The 23,780-nt window shown below is 36.3% G+C and overlaps 1 protein-coding gene across 1 annotated transcript in view; it reads left to right on the forward strand.

Moving 5' to 3' along the window:
* The first annotated feature begins 1,185 nt into the window (after positions 1–1,185).
* FMR1NB (FMR1 neighbor) overlaps positions 1,186–23,780 on the forward strand; it is a 36,097-nt gene continuing 13,502 nt past the window's right edge. The window contains exons 1-2 of the mRNA XM_036270091.1: positions 1,186–1,495; positions 19,802–19,912. Coding sequence (XP_036125984.1) covers positions 1,186–1,495; positions 19,802–19,912 — 421 coding nt within the window. The remainder of the gene's footprint in view (positions 1,496–19,801; positions 19,913–23,780) is intronic.

Consider the following 23,780-nt stretch of genomic DNA (forward strand, 5'->3'; position numbering starts at 1 on the left):
GCAGTGAGCTAAATTTTAAGAATTATTTTCATAGGAAATCTTCTCTTCTCCTTTCCTTTATGGAATATCTATTAGCATTGGAAAGAACAATAGAATAAAATTAGTAGAAAGCCATTTGGAAAGCCAGAGTAAAATGTAGAAAGAATAAGGCTGGAAATTAGTTGAAAGGGGCATTTTTCACATCCCTTGAAAACAAGAATGAGGTAGGCTAACAAGTGTGCCTACATGGTCCCTTTGCAGGCATGCCCAAACCAAGCAATTTAATGGGATTTTGCTAAAGGGGCAGATTTTTGAGCAAGAAGGGGTGTTAGAGACAATGCTAACTATTATTTTACACATACAGCATTGAAGCCCAGCAAGAGGAAGGCTCTTACAGTCATCCAATTCATTATTGGCAAATGATGGGAATAAATCTAAGTGTTCGACAATACTCATTAGTGTTCATCACACATTTCTTTTTGTTTCCTATAGTTTCATTAATTTGTAACTCAACCTTAAGGTCTCTGAAGGCAAATACTATTTGGTTCCCCTTAAAACCTCCTACTACAGTGTAACAACCTATTGGATATCGACCATATTCACTACAGTTACTGTGTACATCCAGTGCTTCCCATTACAACTTTCTGCCATGATAAAAGTGCTTCATATTCACACTGACCAAAATGGTCAACACACACACACACACACACACACACACACACCTATTGAGCACTGGATATATAGCTACTGTGACTAAGGAACTGATTTCTCAATTCCATGTAATTTTATTAATTAAAATTTACATTTAAATATACATATTTGACTAGTAAATACTGTAATGAGCAACTGTAGTGACCATAGATGCTACAGTACCTGTCAGAGCACCAAATCTGAGTAGGAATTAGGAGTCAAGGCTGGAGTCTGAATTCCACTGAGACCATTTTGTTGATCTGGAACAAACCGCTATGATCCTGGTGAAGACCTCAGGTCCCAGACAATTCAACAACTATTAAGCACTAGAAAGGCCAGGACTTGAGAGGGAGGTGATGCAAAAGATACCCTGCAGGCCGTTAAAAGGGGTGGGACCTGGGCACGTGGGTTGGCACGTGCCACCCAGGGGCACAACGCATGCGTCGGCACCAAGGAGCTTATGGGTGAAGCGCTGTTGGTGGGGAGGCATCTTCTCAGCTAGTCAGAAGCGGAGCCATGCCCTCGGAAGGGAGATGTATGAGAGAGGAGACCAGGGCTTTGAGAGGGGCGCGCGTAAGGCTGATCAGATGTGATGCGTCTTACGTTGCGGAGAACCCAGTGGTGGGGTCGCACCTCAGCGGCAGCAGCAATCTTGGGAGCTATTCTGTCGTGCCTGCAACACCTCAGCCCAGCTGTCAAGCATCCCTGCGTGGCTTCCGAGTCGAGGGTCGCAGGTCTCTGGTGAAGATGTGGGCCCACAATCGCTTGGTTCTGTTCCTGCTCACCATCTGTGTCATGCTGCTGCTGTGCTATTACCTGGGTTTCCGTGAGTATCCTTTCTGGGTCCGGCGGGAGGCCACCAGGTCAGGGATGAACAAGCGCCCCTCAGCAGCTACTCAGGAGCCTGCCTTCCCCCACCGCTCTTCCCTGCAGGCCTCTCTTTCTGAATCTCCCTCCATAGCCACAGACCCTGCTCGGCTCCCCACAGAAAGCCCTTCTGTCCCCGACTTTACCTCACCAAACACTGACCTCCCTCACCACCCTGCCCTGCCTTTTTAGAAAAATTGAGGCGAAATTTGCGGAATATAAATTTAACTCTTTTACAGTGGACAATTCAGTGGCAAGTAGTATATTTAAACATTGTGCAGCAACCACCTTTATCTGGTTCCAAAATATTTTCATAACTCCAAATTAAAATCCACACCCATTAATAAGGGTTCCTCATCATGTTGTAGCCCCTTAGCCTCTGGTCACCCCCGAATTCCATTCTATCTCTATGTACTGACCTGGTCTAAATATTTCCTAGAAATGGTAACATACAGCATTTGTCCTTTTGTGCCTGGCTTGTTTACTTAGCATAATGATTTTGAGATTTATCCATTTTGTAGTGTGTATTAGTACTTCATTCCTTTTTATGGGTAAATACTATTCCATTGTGTGGTTGGCTGCATTTTGTTTATCCATTTATCACCTGATGGGCATTTGGGTTGTTTCCATTTGTTGGCTATTAATAATTTTGCTGTGAATATTCATGTATAAGTTGTGTGTCAACATGTTTTCAATTCCTTTGAGTAGAAACTTAGGAGTGGAAATGCTGATTCATATGGGAATTGCATGATTAATTTTTTTTGAGGAAGTCCCAAACTGCCTCACAATGTGGCTGAACCATTTTTACATTGTCACCAATAATGCACAAGTGTGCCAGTTTCACCAACATTTATTATAACCTCCCCTTTTTTTGATTATCACCATCCTAGTGGGTGTGAAGTGGTGACTTAAGATTTTCATTAGTAAAATATCTCATGCAGTTCAGCAACTTTTCATGTGCTTTTGGACTTTTGTATATCTTCTTTGGAAAAATGTCTGTTCAAGTTATTTGACCACTTTAAAAAATTAAAAAAAAACATTCTATTTTTTTAAATTAAATTTATTGTAACTCTGATTAATAACATTATATAAATTTCAAGTGTGCAACATTATATATCATTTGTATACTCTGTTGTGTGCTTACCATCCTAAATCTAGTTTGCTTTCTTCCATTACCACGTATTTGACCTTTACCATCTCCGTTGACTATTTTAACTGAATTGTTGAGGTTTTGTTATTGAGTTGTAAGAGTTCTTTGTATATAAATTAGATATATGTTTTTTACACATATTTTCTTCCATTCTGTAGGCTGTTTTTTTCACTTTCTTGATAAAGTTTTTTGGATGCACAAAAGTTTTTTATTTAAAAGAAGTCCAATTTATTAATTCTTTTATTTTGTTATTTGTGCTTTTGGTGTCATATCTAAGAATACATTGACAAATTTAAAGTCATAAAGATTCATTCTTCATACAGATGGATAATTACAATATAGTCATGGGGATGTAAAGTACAGCATAGAAAATATTGTCAATAATATTGTAATAACTATCTGTGGTGCTAGTTGGGTATTGGAAAAATCAGAGGGAACACTTAGTAAAGTATATGATTATCTAACCAATATACTGTATACCTGAAACTAGTACAAAATAATATTGAATGTAAACTGTAATTGAAAAAATTTAAAGGATTTATATTTATGTTTCTTTTAAGAGTTTTATGGTTTTAACCCTTATATTTAGGTTGTTGATTTATTTTAAATTAATTTTTGTATATGGAATATATTAGGGGTCCAATTTCATTCCTTTGCATGTGGATATCCAGTTGTCTCAGCACCATTTGTTGAGAAACATTCCCCATTCCCTACTGAATGGTTTTGGCACCCTTGTTGATAAATCAAGTGACCATAGATTATTTGTTTATTTCTGGACTGGAAGTTCAATTCTGTTGGTGTATATGTCTGTTTCTACATCAGTACCATACTTTTGGTTGCTGTCACTTTGTAGCAAGTTGAGAAATTGAGACATGTGACTGCTCTAATTTTGTTCTTTATTCATATTGTTTCGAGTATTTAAGACCCCTTGAAATTCAACATAAATTTGTGCATCAGATTTTCCATTTATGTAAAAAGGCCACTGGAGTTTTGATGGGGATTGCATTGACTCTACTGATCACTTTGAGCAATATTGCCATCTTCACAATATTAAATCTTTTAGTCCAGAATATGGAATGTATTTCCATTTATTTATGTCTTCTTTAACTTATTTCAGCAATGTTTTGTAGTTTTCAGTGCACAGGTCTTTAACATTCTTGGTTAAATTTATTCCTAGATATTTTGTTCGTTTGGCTGCTATTGTAAATTTAATGATTTTATTCTTTCCCCTTTTTATTGAATTTATTGTGGTGACACTGGTTAACAAATTATGTAGGTTTCAGATGCATAATTCTACAACGTATCATTGTGCACTGTATTGTGTGTTCACCACCTCAAGTTGACGTCCATCACCATTTACCCCATCTATACCCTCCTACACCTCCCCTCACACGCTGGCAATCACCACACTGTTGTCCCTGTCCATGAGTTTTTTCTCTTTTTTACTTCATCCCTCCAAACTGGCTCCAGCCCACACCCCCTCCACTGCTGTCAACATGCTCTCTATGCGTCTGTCTCTATTTTGCTTGTTAGTTCATTTTGTTCATTAGATTCCACATATGAATGAAATCATATGGTACTTGTCTTTCTCTGACTGGCTTATTTGATTTAGCATAATAGTCTCTAAGTCCATCCCTGCTGTTGAAAAGTGTGTATAGAAGCACGACTGATTTTTGTGTATTGATCTTGTACTCTGTAACTTTTCTGAATTTGTTTTTTTTTTATCCTCACCGGAGGATATTTTTCCATCTTTTGTTCAGAGTGGGAGGGAGAGATATATATAGAGAAACATCGATGTGAAAGGTGCCACCCGCAAGACCCAACCAGGGCCGGGGACAAATTGCAACCGAGGCATGTGCCCTTAGCGGGAACAGAACCCGGGTCTCTCTGGACCGCAGGCCGATGCTCTAACCGCTGAACCAAACCGGCCAGGGCTATGAATTTGTTTTTTAGCTCTAGTAGTTTCTGTTGTAGACTTTTTGGATTGTCTATATGTAGAATCATGTTATCTGTGAATGGAGATAGTTTTAATTCTTTACATTTTGAATGATTTTTATTTCATTTTGTGTTTTATTTGCTTTGGCTATCACTTCCAGTACAATGTTAAATAGCAGTGATAAAAGTGGACATCCTTGTCTTGTTCATGATTTATATGAATAGACACAGGGAGAAGACAACCATCTATAGACCAAGGAGGGAAGCTTTCCCCTCACAGTCCTCAGAAGTTAATCAATCTTTTTTATCTTTTAATTAATTAATTTTTGTTACAGATGTTTCTCCTTTCTCTCCCAATGACTTCCCCCTTGGCCTCCCTCCCCGCCCTGTCCCCAGCTTTGTTGGCCATGTCCATTGTTCATGCATATGTGCATATAAGTTACGTGATATATCTCCCCCAGACACCCCACTTTCCTATCTCTTCCCGGTTCAGTACTGGGAGACTGTGTATTTCTAGAAATTTGTCCATTTCACTTAGATTGTTGAATTTGTTGCCGTATAATTGTTCATAATATTTGTTAACAATCCTTTGTATTTCTGTGGTGTCAGTTATTATTTCTCCTCTTTCATTTCTGATTTTCTGTATTTGAGTACTCTCTCTTTTTCTTTCTTGGTGAGTCTAGCTAAGGGTCCATCAATCTTGTTTATCGTTAAAGAACCAGCTCTTTGTTTCATTGATCTTTTGAATTGTTTTTTTGGTCTTTATGTTATTTATTTCTGCTCTGATCATTACTGTTTCCTTCCTACTACTTGCTCTGGGTTTTTCTTTTTGTTTGCTTTCTAGTTCTTTAACTTGTGAGGTTAGATAGTTTTTAGAAATTTTTCTTTCTTCTTGAGGTAGGCTATAGTGCTATGAACTTCCCTCTCAGAACTGCTTTTGCTGCATCCAATAGATTTTGTGTTGTCATGTGTTCATTTTCATTGGTTTTCATGAAGTTTTTAATTTGTTTCTTGATCGCCATGGTAACCAATTCATTGTTCAATAACATGCTATTTAGCGTCCATGTTTTCACATGTCTTTGCATGTTCTTGTTGCAATTGATTTCTAGTTGCATGCCATTGTGATCTGAGAAGATGCTTGATATGATTTCAATCTTCTTGAAGTTGTAGAGACTTTGTTAGTGCCCTAACATGTGGTCTATTTTTGAGAAAGTCCATGTGTACTTGAGAAGAATGTGAATTCTTCAGTTTTGGGGTGTAATTCTCTGTAGATATTTATTTTTTTTATTTTTGTTACATATGTTTCTCCTTTTTTACCCCATTGACACCCTCCTCACCATCCCCTCCACGCCGTCCCCAGCTTTGTTGTCCATGTTCATTGGTTATGCGTTACATGCATATAAGTTCTGTGGTTTATCTCTTCCCTCTGCCCACCACACCTTCTTCTGAGGGTTGTCAGTCTGTACCCTATTTCCACATCTCAGGGTCTACTCTATTCCTCAGACTGTTATGTTTATTATATTCCCCAAATAAGTGAGATCATATGGTATTTGTCTTTTTGTGCTTGGCTTGTTTCGCTTAGGATAATATTATCCAGGTCCCTCCATGTCATCTCAAAGGATAAGAGATCTTTCTTTCTTACAACTGGATAGTACTCCATTGTGTATATGTACCACTGCTTTTTTATCCATTCGTCTACTGATGGACACTTGGGCTGTTTCCAGATCTTAGCTATTGTAAATAGTGCTGCTATGAACATGGGGGTACAAATATTCTTTCTGATTGGTGTTTCAGACTAATTAGGTTATATTCCTAGAAGTGGGATCACTGGGTCAAATGGTAATTCAATTTTCAATTTTTTTGAGGTAACACCATAGTGTTTTCCATAGTGGCTGCACCAGTCTGCATTCTCACCAGCAGTGTACTAGAGTCCCCTTTTCTCCACACCCTTGCCAACATTTACTTGATGATTTGGTGATGGCAGTTATTCTGACAGGTGTGAGGTGATACCTTATCGTTATTTTAATTTGCTTCTCTCTGATGATTAGAGATGTTGAGCATTTCTTCATATGTCTCTTGGCCATTTGTATGTCCAGTTTAAAGAGGTGTCTATTCAGCTCTTCTGCCCAGTTTTTAATTGGGTTATTTGTCTTCCTTTTGTTGAGTTGTATGAGTACTCTACATATATTGGAAATTAACCCCTTATCGGATGTATAATTGGCAATTATGCTCGCCCATACAGTGAGTTGCTTTTCCATTTTGATGGTTGTTTCTTTTGCTGTGCAGAAGGTTTTAGGTTTGATATAGTCCCACGTGTTCATTTTTTCCTTTGTTTTTGTTGCCTTACGTAGTGTATCAGTGAAAACTCTGCTGCATATCATGTCTGAAATTTTGTTGCCTACATTTTTTTCTAGGATTTTTATGGATTCATGAGTTACATTTAAGTCCTTTATCCATTTTGAGTTTATTTTTGTGTATGGTGTAAGTTGATGGTCTAATTGCATTTTTTTGCATATAGCTGTACAATGTTTCCAACACAGTTTATTAAAGAGGCTGTCTTTACTCCATTGTCTGCTCTTGCCACCTTTGTCAAATACTAATTGAGCATAATGTTTTGGGTCCATTTCCGCGTTCTCTATTCTGTTATACTGGTCTATATACCTCTTCTTGTGCCAGTATCAGGCTGTTTTGATTACAGTAGCTTTGTATTATAACTTGAAATCTGGTAATGTGATCCCTCCAACTTTGTTATTCTTTTTCAAGTTTGCTGTGGCTATTCAGGGTCTTTTTTTGCTTTCATATGAACTTGTGAAGTAATTGTTCTAGTTCTGTGAAGTACGTTGTTGGTATTTTGATGGGGATTGCATTGAATCTATAGATTGCTCTGGGTAGCATAGACATTTTAATGATGTTAATTCTTCCTATCCATGAACAAGAAATGTGCTTTTACCTTTTTATATCTTCCTGTATTTCTTTTTTCAATGTCCTGTAGTTTTCTGCAAATAGGTTCTTTACTTCTTTGATTAAGTTTATTCATAGGTATCTTAAGTTTTTTTTTGCCACGATGGTAAATGGGATTTTTCTCAATTTATCTTTCTGTGAGTTCATCATTGGTCGATAAGAATGCCATTGATTTCTTGATGATAATTTTGTATCCTGCTACTTTGCCAGATTCATTTATTAAGCCTAGTGGATTTTTGATGGAGTGTTTGGAGTTTTCTATGTATAGTATCACGTCATCAGCAAATAATGGCAGTATCACTTCCTCCTTTCCAATTTGGATCCCTTTTATTTTTTCTTCCTGTCTGATTGCTGTGGCTAAGACTTCCAGTACTATGTTAAATAAGAGTGGCGAAAGTGGGCATTCCTGTCTTGTTCCCGTTTTAAGGGAAATGCTTTTAGTTTCTGCCCATTGAGTATGATGTTGGCTGTATGTCTTTCATACTTGCCTTTATCATTTCAAGACATGATCTCTTTAATCCCACATTGCTGAGCAGTTTTATCAGAAATGGATGCTTGGTTTTGTCAAATACTATTTCAGTATCAACTGATATGATCATGTGGTTTTTATTCTTCATTTTATTTATGTGGTGTATCATATTTATTGATTTGCAAATACTGTAACAGCCTTGCATCCCTGGGATGAATCCCACTTGGTCATGGTGAATAATTTTTTTGATGTATTGCTGGATCCGATTTGCTAGAATTAGTTTAGGATTTTGGCATCTCTGTTCATCAGGGACATTGTCCTGTAGTTTTATTTCTTTTTAGTGCCTTTTTCTGGTTTTGGAATTAGCATTATGCTGGCCTCATAAAACGAGATTGAAAGTCTTCCTTCTTCTTAAATTTTTTGAAATAGTTTTGAAAGAATGGGTGTTAGTTCTTTTTTGAATGTTTGGTAAACCTCCGCTGTGAAGCAGTAGGTGCGTGGGCTTTTGTTTCTTGGGAGAGTCTTGATTACATGTTCAATTTCTTCTGTTGTTATTGGTCTGTTCAAGTTTTCTATCTCTTCCTGGTCCAGTTTTGGGAGACTATGTGTTTCTAGAAATTTGTCCATTTCACTTAGATTGTCGAATTTGTTGCCATATAATTGTTCAGCATAGTTAACGATCTTTTATATTTCTGTAGTGTCAGTTGTTACCTCTCCTCTTCATTTCTGATTTTGTGTATTTGGGTTCTCTCTCTTTGTTTCTTGGTGAGTCTTGCTAAGGGTCCATCAATCTTGTTTATCTTTTCAAAAATCCAGCTCTTTCTTTCATAGATCCTTTGAATTTTGTTTTTGGTCTCTATGTCATTTATTTCTGCTCTGATGTTTACTATTTTCTTCCTTCTACTTGCTCTGGAGTTTTCTTTTTGTTTGCTTCCTAGCTCTTTATGTTGTGAGATTAGATAGTCATTAGAGATTTTTCTTGTTTCTTGAGGTAGGCCTGTAGTGCTATGAACTTCACTGTCAGTACTGCTTTTGCTACGTCTCATAGATTTTGTGTTGTTGTGTGTCCTTTCTCATTGGTTTCCAGGAAGATTTTAATTTCTTCCTTGATCTGCTCGGTAACCCATTCGTTATTTAATAATGTGCTATTTAGCCTCCATATGTTGAAATATCTTTGTGTGTTCTTTTTGCCATTGATTTGTAGTTTCATGCTATTGTGATCTGAGAAGATGCTTGATATGATTTCAGTCTTCTTAAACTTGTAGAGATTTAATTTGTGTCCTAACATGTGTTCTGTCTTTGAGAATGTCCCATGTACACTTGAGAAGAATGTGAATTCTGTAGCTTTAGGGTGTAATTCTCTGTAGATATCTATTAAATACATTTGGTCTAGTGCTACATGTAGAGCCTCTGTTTCCTTGCTAGTTTTTGTCTAGAGGATCTATCCAGTGATCACAGCGGGGTATTGAAGTCCCCAGCTATGATTGTATTCCTGTCGATTCTTCTTTGAATTCTTCCAGGAGATTTTTAATATATTTTGGTGCTCCTATATTGGGTGAGTATATGTTTATCAAGATTATATCTTCCTGTTGGATAGATTCTTTCAATATTATGTAGTGGCCTTCTTTGTCTCTAGTTATGGCCTTCATTTTGAAATCTGTTTTATCAGATATGAGTATTGCTACCCCAGCTTTTTTTTTTCTTTCCGTTTACTTGGAAGATTTTTTTCCATCCCTTCACTTTCAACCCATGTGAGTCTTTTGAAGTGAGGTGGGTCTCTTGTAAACAACATATATGTTAGTCATGCTTTCTTGTTGAATCAGCTACTCTGTGTCTTTTTTTGGAGCATTTAGTCTATTGATATTAAAGGTGATAATTTATCTGTACTTATTTATTGTCATTTTTGTTTTTTGTGGTTATATTTTTCTATTTCTTCTACTAATTACAGTATACCTTTTAACATTTTTTGCAGTGGGGGTTTGGTGCTAATGTGTTCTCTTAGACTTTTTTTTTTGTCTGCGAAGCTCTTTATTTGACCTTCCATTTCGAATGATAGCTCTGCTTGGTAGAGTAGTCTTGGATTCAGATCCTTGTTTTTCGTGACCTTGATTATTTCGTGCCACTCCCTTCTGGCCTGTAGTGTTTCTTTTGAGAAGTCAGCTGAGAGCCTTATGTAGTTTCCTTTGTAGGTAACCTGTTGCTTATCTCTTGCTGCTTTTAGGATTCTCTCTTTGTCTTTAATATTTAGCATTTTAATTACTATGTGTCTTGGTGTGGGCCTGTTAGGGTTCTTATTACTTGGGGCTCTCTGTGCTTCTTGAACTTGAATGCTTTCTTCCTTCACCAAATTAGGGAAGTTTTCTGTCACTATTTCTTCAAATATGTTCTCTAACCCTTGCTCATTTTCTTTTTCTTCTGGGACTTCTATGATGCCAACATTATTACATTGCCAGTTGTTCCACAGTTCTCTTAAGCCGTCTTCCTGTTTTTTAATCATTTTTCCTTTTTGGTTTTCTGATTGGTTGATTTTCTCTATCCTGTCTTCTGATTCACTGATCCAGTCCTCAACTTCCTCTACTCTGCTGTTCAGACCTTCCATGTGTTCTTTATTTCTGCTATGTCATTCTTCATTTCCACTCGGTTGTTTTTTAATGTTTCTGTATCTTTACTCATGGTGCTGATGTCCTTACTCATGCTGTTGAGCTTCTTCAAGATCATGGCTCTGAACTCTACCTGTGATAATTTGCTTAGCTTCATTTCATTGATCTCATCTTTGATAGAGTTCTCTTGTTCTTTCCTTTGGGATTTGTTTCTTTGTTTCACCATTTTGGCTATCTCAGTGGGTTTTGGAGACTGCCAAATTTTTCCTGTGGATGTTGGTGTTCTAATGTTTGTGGCTCCCTCTACTAGGTTTTGATGAGCCTGGGTGTGCCCACATTAAACACCACTGTCAAGTCTTACTTTCCTGGGTAGATTTGCAAGCCCAGGAAAGGTTCACTTATCCTCTAGGTTTTTTCTGGTGGCTATTAGTCTCAGTTACTCAGTGACTAGGAATGTAGCTGTGGTGTTCAGTATCCCTGTTTATATGTTCGTCTCCTGCTGCTTTTCTGTTGCTTTTTTTCTGAGGATTTGTTAATTCCAGTTTGGTCCTGGGAGATCATCTATGTACCTTCTAGTCTCTCAGCCTCCATTTTCACATCCTTTATGCGTATCTTGTGTGCTGCTGGGTTGCACAAGCCATTCTGGTGCCCCCTCACCCTGCAGGTCCCGCGGGTAACTGGATCCCACAGTCTTTTTGGGGATCTGGCTCTATGCCCATGTTATAGCAGAGGCGTCTTTGGTGTTTCAGCACCCTGGTGGTCCTGCGGGTAACTGGATGGCGCAGTTCCTGCTGGTTCACACAGGCCTCTCTGGTGCTTCAGCACGCTTCAGGTCCCGTGGGTAACTGGATGGCACAGTCTCTGCTGGGTCGCACAGGCCTCTTTGGTGCCACCGCACCCTGCAGGTCCTGGGTGGCAGCATGTGGATCATACCAGTCTCTCTTGGGCTCCGGCTTCCCCCTTTTTTGTGATCTACTGGAATGCACAGGCCTCTGTGGAACCCCAGGTCCTACCACTGACTCTTGAGGAGTGCTGATGCCCCGTGGGGCTGACTGCTGCTCAGCTTTTACTGTAGTTTTTGGGGATGCATCTTAGAGGCTCATCTATTTTTCTGTTGCCTGGGGATGGATGTTTGATCCCCAGCCTCTGTTATTGGAGGTATATCTTGACTCTGATGGGGCTTCTTCTAAGGGGGATCGTGCTGGGCTCCAGGCTGTCCACAGCTTCTAAGACCAGCACCTTTGAAGTTTCACTACTGTACACCAGTCTGTGTTGACACAGAGTGTCCACTGGTCCGATGGTGCCAGGTGCGCTGGTGGGCTCAGGTTGCTGGGTTATAGCTGCTCCCAATGCCTCCTCCCAGGGAAGACCAGGGATCTTCCAAAATGGTGGTACCTCCTCGTGGCGCAGGGAGAAGTGCTCTGAAGAGCCGCTTACACATTAGCCAGCTGCTCTAGTCCACAGCACAGTAACTTTCTGCTCCGAGGCCCTGCACTGCTCGGGTTTGATCGTCTACCTTCACATCCACTTGCACTCTCTCATACACTCACTCACTCTCTCACACTCTCACCCTCCCTCTGGTCCTTCCCGCCTCCACTTTCGAAGCTAATTAATCATGTCAACATCCTGCTTTTGGGTTTATAAATTCCAGAACTGTGAGACAATAATTTTTTGTTGTTTTAAGCCACCAGTTTATAAGAAACTGATATACACTGAAAGGTAAAATAATTTGGCCATGGCCCTGAAATCAGGGATATAGTCCTAGATCTAAAATTCCCTTTTTCCTTCCTAGACCTCTCTGAGTTCTCTTAGATTTAATGCCACCAAAAGGAATTGAGGTTGAGGGACCTGAGGTAACTCTGAGATATATCCAGTTTGTACTGCCATTTGGACTACCAAGCCACATTTCTTTTCAGGTTATATTTATGCTGAAGACATATAAACTAGTGTCATACAGGATGAAGAAACTAGCAGACTGGGGACTGAGTGTTTTATCCACTTTCTCCACCATTTCTCTGTACCCTATTGGGCCATTCTTCATTACATATCGTTCTCAGGGAGAATTTTAAAAAAGGAGAAATAAAGATTGTCTAATAGGTAATATTTTAAGAAAGCCTTAGCTTCATGGAGAAAACCAGGTGACTAGTTTCTGTATCATTCTATTAGAATGCTTCATTTATCTCTTATCTTTGGGGAGTGAATGAGGTAGTGCACACAGATTGAAGATCTGGCTGCCCTCCGTAAACCTCTTTAAGCACAAAGCTCGCTCTTGCTTTAGTCATTTTTGCCTGGAATGTAGTTGGAAGAGCCCTGAACTAGGAGTTAGGAGACCCAAGATGTCTTTATTCTGCCACTGATTTTATATGTATCTTTTGCTTAGTCACTTTACATCTTTGGGCTTCAATTGCCTTATCTAAAAATGGAAGAGATTTCGCTAGATGGGTCTTTCTCCTGCCTCAGTCATTTGTACTACACCTTCACAACTCTTGGTTATCTTGATGTTACCAGTTATTCATATTTTCCTTTAAAGTGTCTCACATCATTACATAAATATTTATCTTAAATGGAAACTGTAACAAAGTGATAAATGGAAAACTAGTCATATTTGCTATTAAGAGAACTCTTTATAAAAATAAATATAATACTTTGAACAATACAAAATAAAATCAATAAACAAATCCTCAAGTGAATATTAAAACTAAATTAATAAATAAAATAAATAGCAAAACAAATTTTCTGAAAAAAGTAATGTTATTAAATTAAAAAATACAAACAATAAAACAAAAAACTCAGGAGAGAGAGGGGATTAAAGTAGAAATGTCTTGGTATATTTGATATTAAAATTCAACTTAATGTTTTAAGAATAATAATGAAAATGAAATGCCTACAAAAATAAACAATGAAAGACATATGACAAATATTCTTTTATATTATACTTAGCACTTCATGTATGACTTCATTTACTCCTTACAATCCTATAAAATAAATATTATCCTCATTTTGCAGATGAGTAAACTCTGACTTGTCTAAGTTCAGCAACTGATATGTGGCAGTGCTAGGATGCAAATTCATGTCTGTTTGAAACCAAACCCAGAAGCAGTACAGTCTAGGTTGACCTTCAACTTACTAAAGCCCCAGCAGACTCCTTTCCAAGCTGATAACATTAGCCACGATTCCCATTCTGTTTCCTCACCTCTTCTTTAATACTGTTCTTCATCTAAGGGACTTTGCTCCAGAGCAGGGTTGGCAGAATAATTTACAAAATGAAAAGACTGGGTTTCTTGTTCAAAATTTATTATGAATCTCAAGAATATTAAAGCAAAGTTGGGACCCTTCTAAAAACCAGACTCTGCAGATTGCACAGGTCTTATGCCCATGAAGCCTACAGCTTTGAGTCATTTTTTCATTTTGAAATGTAGTTAGATTTTCAGTCTTATTTTTGTAATAGGGAAATTAAAAAATAAAAAAAATATTTGTGACAGGGAAACATAATTGGTTCGTAATTTACCCTTTCTTGCTGCCATTTAAGGAAGTTGGTTCCTAATCTTTTGTTTGCTGAGGATGATAATGAGCGTACAGATGTAAATTAGACGCATAGAGGATGCATTAGTCTGCATATAAAAGTGATGGGAGAGGCAAAGGAGGCTGGAGCTTAATAGGGTGGAGAGGAAGATCTAAGAAGACCTGGGTGCTGTTGGAGAAAGGAAAGGACAGTTGCTCCCAGGGATGAGAAAAAAAGGGATGTTAAGGGTGATTTTATAAAGGTTCCCCATATGGTAAGTAATTTCAACCTTGTTTAGTGTCATGGTAGTTTTGATATACTCATATATATTTTTATACTTTTAAAACAAATATGTAAATAATAAAGGTTAAATATATCCACAGGCATTCAATTATGTTCCACCTACAATCAACTCATGTAATGCTGATGGCACTCACAGCACATTTCGGAGAGTACTGTTCAAATTAATTTGTAAATAATTGTCTTTCTTTGTAGGAAAGAAACTAGGGGTAGAGGGTAGGTTAAACATGTTGGAGACGTTTGGTTCAAACCTCCATGTAAGATGCCTGAGTAAACATTTAATTGCCTCCTCCATTTCAGATACCTTTGAAATGACAAAAAAAAAATCTGTAATACTTGGAAACCCAGACAACCAAGAGAGATCCCTTCTACCATTGATATGCCAGAAATTTGGAGGGCTTTCTGAAAGACAGAAAGAAAGCCAGGCCAGACACTACTGAGAGAAGTTACAGCAACTTGTGTTTCACCTCAGGCTTTGGCCAACTCTGTCAGGCAGGGGCTTCAGGTTGGGGTACTTGGAGTTGGGGATCAATCTCTATCCTGGAGCATCCCCAGAGAGCATGCCATCAGCAGAAGATAGCCAAGAGTGAAGACTCAGGCTGCTGTGTGCTAGTGCCAACCGACACTTTCTTCCTATGTTGTAGTAGAAAGGACATTAGGGAAGGAGGGCAGCAAGAGAACAATTGTCAATACAGAACTCAAGTCCTGCCTTTCCCTATGGAGTAGGGCAGTGAGCTCGCTGATCTGACAAAGTGTGCCTGGCAATATGTTAATATCATTTATTTTCTCCTGAGCTGAAAGCCCTCTTCTAAGCCTTTTGGGTAGCCAGCTTTTTCTCATTCTTTAACTTTTCTTTTTTTGTTTAAGTAAAGTCTCAGAGGCCAGACCTATTTAAAATAGGTTCCCTACCTTACACTTTGTTGGTAACCACTTCCTTCATAGCACTCGTTACAGTTTGTAATTATTTAATTTGTTAATTTACTTAATTTTTGTCTGTTTTCTCCACTGTATTTTAAGCTCCACTGATGTATCTCCAAAACCTAGACAAATACATATTTATTTGAATGAGTAGGAGTTAGCAAAAAACAAACAGGACAAACTGGGTTATTTTTAATATTGTCAAGGTATGTAATATATAGTGAATATGAAAGTAATGAATGAACATTTATGTATAGTGGTAAAATAAATACAACAAATGGTTTTAGAAATTCTAGAAATGGACACAATTGCAATCATGGTAGGAGACTAGTTTATATCTTTTAGTCATTTACAGAAAACATAACGATATCAAACATTTGATTAATGCAATTTAGTTTAACATGTATAATAAAGTTCACATTCAAATAATAAACTTCATCTAATACAGTACTCTGTAGACTGAGAATATACATTCAAGTGGGTATGTATGGAAGTTGGCCTCATTAAAATGTGAAAGTGGATATTATCATCGATATAAAGGATATGTAAAATTATGAGTATTCTTATGATTAAATTCAAATAATTATTTTATATGTGAATAATTTTCTAAGAAAATTAAAATTAAAATTGACTCATAAGCATGAAGGAGTGATAAATTATTGCACAAACTACAGACTCAGATTATTTATGGATGACTTTTTCCAAACCTTTAATAGACTAATTATTTCTTATGCTGTTTAAACTGTTTCATTGTAGCAAAAAAAGGGAAAACTTCCCAGATTCTTTTATGAAGCAGATATAATCTTTATTTCAAAATTTATAGAGACAGCACACAAAGGAAAACTGCAGACACACTTCACATTTGCATGTAGGTCCACAAATCCTATATAAAGTATTAGCACTTGTGGGCTCTATTTCAGAAAAGAAAGAATATTTAATATTGAAAAATATATTAATATTTAACAATTAGTAGGCAAAATAAAATAAGAATCATGGCGATAAATATTAAAAGCATTTACTTTCATTCTTGATTAAATACAAAAGAAAACAGGAACAGAAAATTTGCAGTAAACTAGGACTGGAAGAATACATTCTTAATTTAATTTAGAACCATATATTTTAATACAGCAGCCAAAGTTACTTAATGAAGAAACACTAGTGCATTTCAATTAAAGACAGGATTAACTCGAGAGTGCCCATTTCCATAGTTATTAAACATAGTTTCAGAAGTTCTAGGCAATGCAGTGAGAGAAGAAAACAAAATAAGCTGTCAATGTTGGAAAGAAAGGAGACAGACCATTTATATTTAATGATAATATGATTATGTGAATCTAGAATGATACTGAAAAATAGTGAGAGCTATCAAGAGTCAAATAAGATAGTAAGTTGGAAAATACTTGAAACAAAATCAGTAGTTTTCTTACGTACCAGTAGTAATCAGCTAGAAAATGTGGTAAAATAGATCATATTCACATAAAAACAAAATATATATGATATATGGAAATAATTATAATTATAAAGGTGCAGGACCTGTATGAATGCAACTATAAAACTTATTCAAGGAGATAAAATAGACTTTAATGAATGGAGAAACTCTTGGGTGAGAAAATTGTGTACAGTTATCAATTCTCTCCAAATGAGTCTACAATTTAACTGAATTTATGCCTTGCACATGAGACATACATGCAATAAATGTGTTTTGAATGAATGTTAAATAAGTAAATATAGTTACAATAAATATGACTAGGATTATTTAACTTGACAAAGTGATTCTAAAGTCCCTCTAAAAGAATTTTTAGTGTTGAGAATAAAATTTTGATAATGAAGAGTCATGAAATGATTGCAGATCAGTTATTAAAATATATAACAATATAAAATAAATTATATCTGTTATTGATGTATGAACAGATCGATTAGTAGAACGGAATAGAAAGTTAAGAAACAGAATATGACGGTGACGTCATAACTAAGAAAGGATGGAATTAATAAATGGTATTAAGACAACTGAAAAACAATGTATTCCTACTTCATAACATACTCCAAAATACACTTTAAGTCGATTAACATTTAAATTTAAAAAGTTAAAATATAAAAAATTAGAAGGAAATATTAAAGTGTGGAGTGTCTTTCTAAACATGACCCAAAAGGCAGAAATACTAACGGAACAGATTTATATACTTGATTACACAAAACATTTTAAACTTCCCAAAACACCATAAATAATATAAAGGTAGCTGACTATCTTAAAAATATTTGGAACATATGTAGCAAATTATGGTTAAATTCTCTGCTCTGCAAAAAAATGTGTGAAAGATGTAAATTCACTGATGACTAAAAGTGTAAATTAAAACAAAAGAGATATTTTTATTTTGGCCATCAATCTGGCAAACAATGAAAAGGTACAAGAATACTGGTACTTGTCCACACTACTGGTAGAAGTGTATCTGGGGGCAGCCTTGATGGAGGGTAATGTGTTTAAGGTCAAGAGGCATTCCTTAATAATTTAACCTAAGGAAATTTTCATGAATATATGAAAATATATAGCTCAGAGAGATGGGAGATGGGAGAGTGGGAAGAGATAAACCAAAGAACTTATATGCATATATACATATGTACAACCAGTGGACACAGACATTAGATTGGGGAAAGCAGGAGGGGGGTGGGAGTGGGGAGGAAGGAGTCAATAGGGGAAAAAGGGGGAGACATCTGTAATTCTTTCAACAATAAAAAATAATAATTAAAGAAAATATATAGCTGAAGTGATAATCATAGCAGTGTTTTGTTTTATTTTTTTCAAAATTGAGGTGTAATTGACATATAAAATTATATTAGTTTCAAGTGTACAACAGATTTTGATTTGATATTTGTATATATTGTGAATGATCACCACAGTAAGTCTATTTAACATTCGTTACCATATATGGTTACAAATGTTTTTCTTGTGATGAAAACCTTTAAGATTTATACTTTGAGCAACTTTCAAATATGCAATACAATATTGTTAACTATAGTCACCAGGCTGTACATCTCCATGACTTATTTTATAACCAAAAGTTTGTACCTTTTGACCCCCTTCACCCATTTCTTCCCCCACCCCCACTTCTGGCAAATACCAATCTGTTCTTTGTATTTATGAGTTCTATGCAGTGTTCTTTAAAAAAAAATTACCTTTACTGTTGAAAGTATTACAGATGTCCCCCCGTCTTTCCCTATTTACCCCCTCCACCCTGCTCCCATCCCCTCCAGCCTTGTCTGTGTCCATGGGTTATGCATATATACATAGAAATTCTTTAAACTCTTCCCACCCCCTCTCCCCACTTCCCTCATAGATTCGTCAGCCTGTTCTATGCTTCCATGTCTCTGGATCTGTTTTGTTCATCAGTTTATTTTGTTCATTAGATTTCACATATAAGTGAGATCATGAGATACTTGTCTTTCTTTGACTGGCTTATCACTTAGCATAATACTCTGCAGGTCCCTCCATGTCACCTCAAAGGGTAAGAGATCTTTCTTTTTCACAGCTGCATGGTACACCATTGTGTATATGTACCACAGCTTTTTTTATCCATTCGTCCAATGATGGACACTTGGGCTGTTTCCAGATCTTTGCAATTGTAAACAGTGCTGCTATGAACATAGGGGTGTTTCAGGCTTCTTAGGATATATTCCTAGAAGTAGAATCACTGGGTCAAATGGCAGTTCCATTTTAAATTTTTTGAGGAAACTCCATATGTTTTTCCATAGTGACTGCATCAGTCTACATTCCCACCTTCAGTGTACCAGGGTTACTTTTATAATACCAATGAATTTTAAACAACTTAAATTCTTTTCTTTGGAGGAATTGTTTACTTAGTTGTATTAGAGCCATATAATGCAATACGATGAAGTTATTAAATATAGTGTTGGAGAATACTTAATGATATGGACAAGTCCATGTTATGGGAACAAAAATGGATATAATTTACTCTTATGTGGGATTCAATCATGCAAATGAAACTAAAAGCAGGTTGTTTGAAGTACAGATAGGAAGGTTTTGCAGTGTCTCCTAAGGCCTTATTATTATTATTTTTTAATCAGTAAATAAATAAGCAAACATATTTTCTAAGAGTGTCTGTGATGGGGTCTGATTTAGTTAGAATACATACTGCTTCCAAATAGTTAATTGATTGAACCTCTGAATATCAGTGCTGTTTGTGAGTCAAGATCACTGTTGTAAATCAATTTACTATGCAACAATGGGGTGTGTTGGCCTATAGTTTAAGTATTGTGACATTCTCAATATTAATAGTACCTAAACTGTTATGAGATGTTAGTACAATATCTGGTAGCTCTTAGACTTTCCATTATTAACTTTGGGAGGGGGTCATAGAGATTTATAAATGCTTATGTGTTGAGATTACTAATTTCACTTTTTTATTAAGGGTTCTAAAATTCTGTGTCTGAAAGCAAACAAATTCTGTGGAGCAATGAAAATCCTAATGGAAAATCTCTGGAAAAATCTTCTGCATGGGGAACTCTATCAAGTTTCTTCTTTCCAACGAATAAGTTATTGGTTGATTATTTTCCTCTTAATGTCCTTGTTTTGAAAATAGTAGTTAAGTGTTTAGAAGGCAGTGTGATATTATTGGCATTGGAGTGGGATAGACCTGAGTTTTCATCCTGACTCTGCCCATTGTCTTAGGCAAAATTAAATCTCTCTGAACCTTAGTGCCCTAATCTTTAAATTGAAAATATTTACCACAAATAATTGCAAGAAAGTACTGAGACAGTATTTTAAAGGAACTCCATAAATGTTTGTTACTCTTTATAAAACATGTTTCCTTTACAAATATCTAAACCTTTTAAAATTTACCGTAATGGCGTTGCCTGAAATTTAGTCCCTGACCCAGTTTTGTGAAATCAATATCATTTGTGGCATTAATCAGGGTGTTGTGTGGCTCTGATGTACGGACTATACCAGATGTTTTCCCGTCTGTCTTAATGATAAAAAGTTCAGATTTCAAGTCACATCGTCTTGTTGTGATTCTGTATATAATGGGTTTATCAAGCACATGATGAACCTTGAGAATTATTAACCACAAGTAATGTCTCATTTTGTACAGCATGTGGTGTACTTTCAAGGAGAAGTTTAAAATAAATTGACACATATGGATTATAAAATGAAGCTTTTATTTAAAATCATGCAGAATTTATTCTAACAATGTTTGATGTACATATATAAGAAAAAATATGTCTATTGTTTAATTCCAGACTCTAACACTGAATTCTTCTGTGACCTTGCATAACTCTCTTCATGTCTCTCTACACTGATTTCAAGAAGTACGAAACAAGCATTATAATACCTACTACCAATGACAAAGAAGTCTGAGAAGGTGGTATAATGTGAAGCTAAAGTATGTTTAGTGAATGCCAGAGTTGGTCCTAAAAACAATAAATGATTATTGAAGCATTAGAGCTTATGAAGATAGCAGATGGAAACTGTCCAATAGTTACCTATAACTGGATTATACAAACATTGAAGCTACCTTTGAAAAGTCTAAATAAGATACCTATCTGTATTTTCAAAATACTACTCCAACCTGGCACAGTCAGTTGAATCAAAACCAACTCTATGAGATATTTGTGCCTAATAAAATTAAACTGTTCTATTTTAAGGAAAACATCTGACCTAGGTTAATTCAAATCTTTCAAAACAGTGATTAAATATTTATAAATATATATACTATCTTTGAAAAGAATAACTACATGTTCATAAAATGTGAAGTACTTTTAACAAATTTATTTCCTCCCTTGTATAATTGAATATGAGCACTCTTCCCACTTAAGCACTAAAACAAAAGTCTGTCTTTTTGTCATTAGGCCGTTGTTTGTAAAAGATGTCTCTCTTTTAGATAAAAATGATAGCTTTAAGACAGACTGGCATGGAAGCTTGAGAGATCACATGATTCTGCCTTTAGAGAAAATTATATACTTAAATCTGATAAAAAAAATTTCTACTCTTTTTATCCTTAAAAATTACAAGTGTCTCTTAGTAATTTAAGTCTGAAAGTTAAATTTAGTATCTGGCATAAAGTGCATCAAATGGAATTTAAGTATAAAATAACAGAAACTCAGCATTAGAAGGGACCTTAGAGATCATCTAGTTTAGTCTTTTCTTTAATTTAAAATCTCTTCTATGATTTTCATTGCTGGGAAGTGGTCTTTGAACAATGCCAATAGTGAGGAACTCAGCACAATGAAAGTCCATCCCATCTCTGACTAGTTCCTAACTATTGTCACTTTTTTTCTTGTTGTGTAATGCCTAGCCTGAAGATGATATCTCACATGCAGTCCAACCTGGAAAGTAGAGTTACTCTGGGCCTGATAGAGCTGAGGAACTGATAGCATAGAGTATATAACAACAAAGTAAGCAAACTCTCACATGTCTAAAATGCTTGGGAAATGAATACCCATGCCAACTGGTAATGCATTAAATTTGTGATCTTGCACAAGTTAATGTGAAACTTTACGTGTTTACTTAAATTAGTTATTTAAATCCTTACATAGTTATATGTTTTTTGATTTCAGAGGGAGAGAGAGAGAGAGAGAGAGATATCTATCGATTGCTTCCTGTACCTGTCCTGACCAGGGATTGAACCCAAAACCTAGGTTTGTGTTCTTAATGGGAATTGAATCCACCCTTTTGGTGTACAGGACACTACTCCAACTGAATGAACCACCTAGCCAGGCCTATGCATTTATTATTTATTTATTTATTTATTTTTATTAATTAATTTTTGTTACAGATGTTTCTCCTTTTTCCCCCCTCCCCCTCCCTCCCTGCCCTTTCCCCAGTTTGTTGTCCATGTCCACTGTTCATGCACACATGATTTATCTCTGTGATTTATCTCTCCCCCACCACCACCCTCCTTAGGGGATTGTCAGTCTGTACCCCACTTCCACGTCTCTCAGACTTTTATGTTCATTATATTCCACAAATAAGTGAGATCATATGAAACTTGTCTTCCTCTGTTTGGCTTGTTTCACTTAGAATGATACTTTCCAGGTCCCTCCATGTAGTCTCAAAGGATAAGAGATCTTTCTTTCTTACAGCTGCGTAGTACTCCATTATGTATATGTACCACAGCTTTTTTATCCATTCGTCTACTGATGGACACTTGGGCTGTTTCCAGATCTTAGCTATTGTAAATAGTGCTGCTACAAACATGGGGGTGCATATATTCTTTCTGATTGGTGTTTCAGGCTTCTTAGGGTATATTCCTAGAAGTGGGATCACTGGGTCAAATGGAAGTTCAATTTTTAATTTTTTGAGGTAATGCCATATTGTTTTCCATAGTGTCTGCACCAGTCTGCATTCCCACCAGCAGTGCACTAGATTCCCCTTTTCTCCACACCCTCGCCAACACTTGTTTGATGATTTGTTGATGGCGGCCATTCTGACAGGTGTGAGGTGATACCTCATTGTTGTTTTAATTTGCATCTCTCTGATGATTAGTGATGTTGAGCATTTCTTCATATATCTCTTAGCCATTTGGATGTCCTTTTTGAAGAGGTGACTATTTAGCTCCTCTGCCCATATTTAATTGGGTTCTTTGTCTTCCTTTTGTTGAGTTGTATCAGTACTATATATATTTTGGAAATTAACCCCTTATCTGATGTATAATTGGCAATTATGCTCCACCATACAGTGGGTTGCCTTTCCATTTTGATGGTTATTTCTTTTGCTGTGCAAAAGGTTTTTAGTTGGATGTAGTCCCATGTGTTCATTTTTTTTCCTTTGTTTCTGTTGGCTTAGGTGATGTATCAATGAAAATTTTGCTGTGTATGATGTTTGAAATTTTGTTGCCTACATTTTCGTATAGGATTTTTATGGATTCATGAGTCACATTTAAGTCTTTTTTCCATTTTGAGTTTATTCTTGTGTATGGTGTAAGTTGATGATATAGTTTCATTTTTCTGCATGTAGCTGTCCAATTTTCCCTACACCATTTATTAAAGAGGCTGTCATTACTTCATTGTATGCTCTTGCTTCCTTTGTCAAATACTAATTGTGCATAATGTCCTGGGTCCATTTCCTGGTTCTCTGTTCTGTTCCACTGGTCTATATTCTTGTTCTTGTGCCAGCACCAGGCTATTTTGATTACAGTAACTTTGTAGTATAACCTGATATCTGGTATTGTGATCCCACCTACTTTGTCCTTCTTTGTAAAGATTGCTATGGCTATTCGGGGTCTTTTTTTATTCCATACGAAATTTTGAAAAATTTGTTCCAGTTCTGTGAAATATGTCGTTGGTATTTTCATGAGGATTGCACTGAATCTATAGATTGCTTTCGGTAGCATGGACATTTTAATGATGTTAATTCTTCCAGTCCATGGACAAGGTATGTGCTTCTATTTTTTTTATATC

The sequence above is a fragment of the Molossus molossus genome, unplaced genomic scaffold, assembly GCF_014108415.1.
Source record: "Molossus molossus isolate mMolMol1 unplaced genomic scaffold, mMolMol1.p scaffold_m16_p_2, whole genome shotgun sequence".
NCBI classification, from domain to species: domain Eukaryota; kingdom Metazoa; phylum Chordata; class Mammalia; order Chiroptera; family Molossidae; genus Molossus; species Molossus molossus.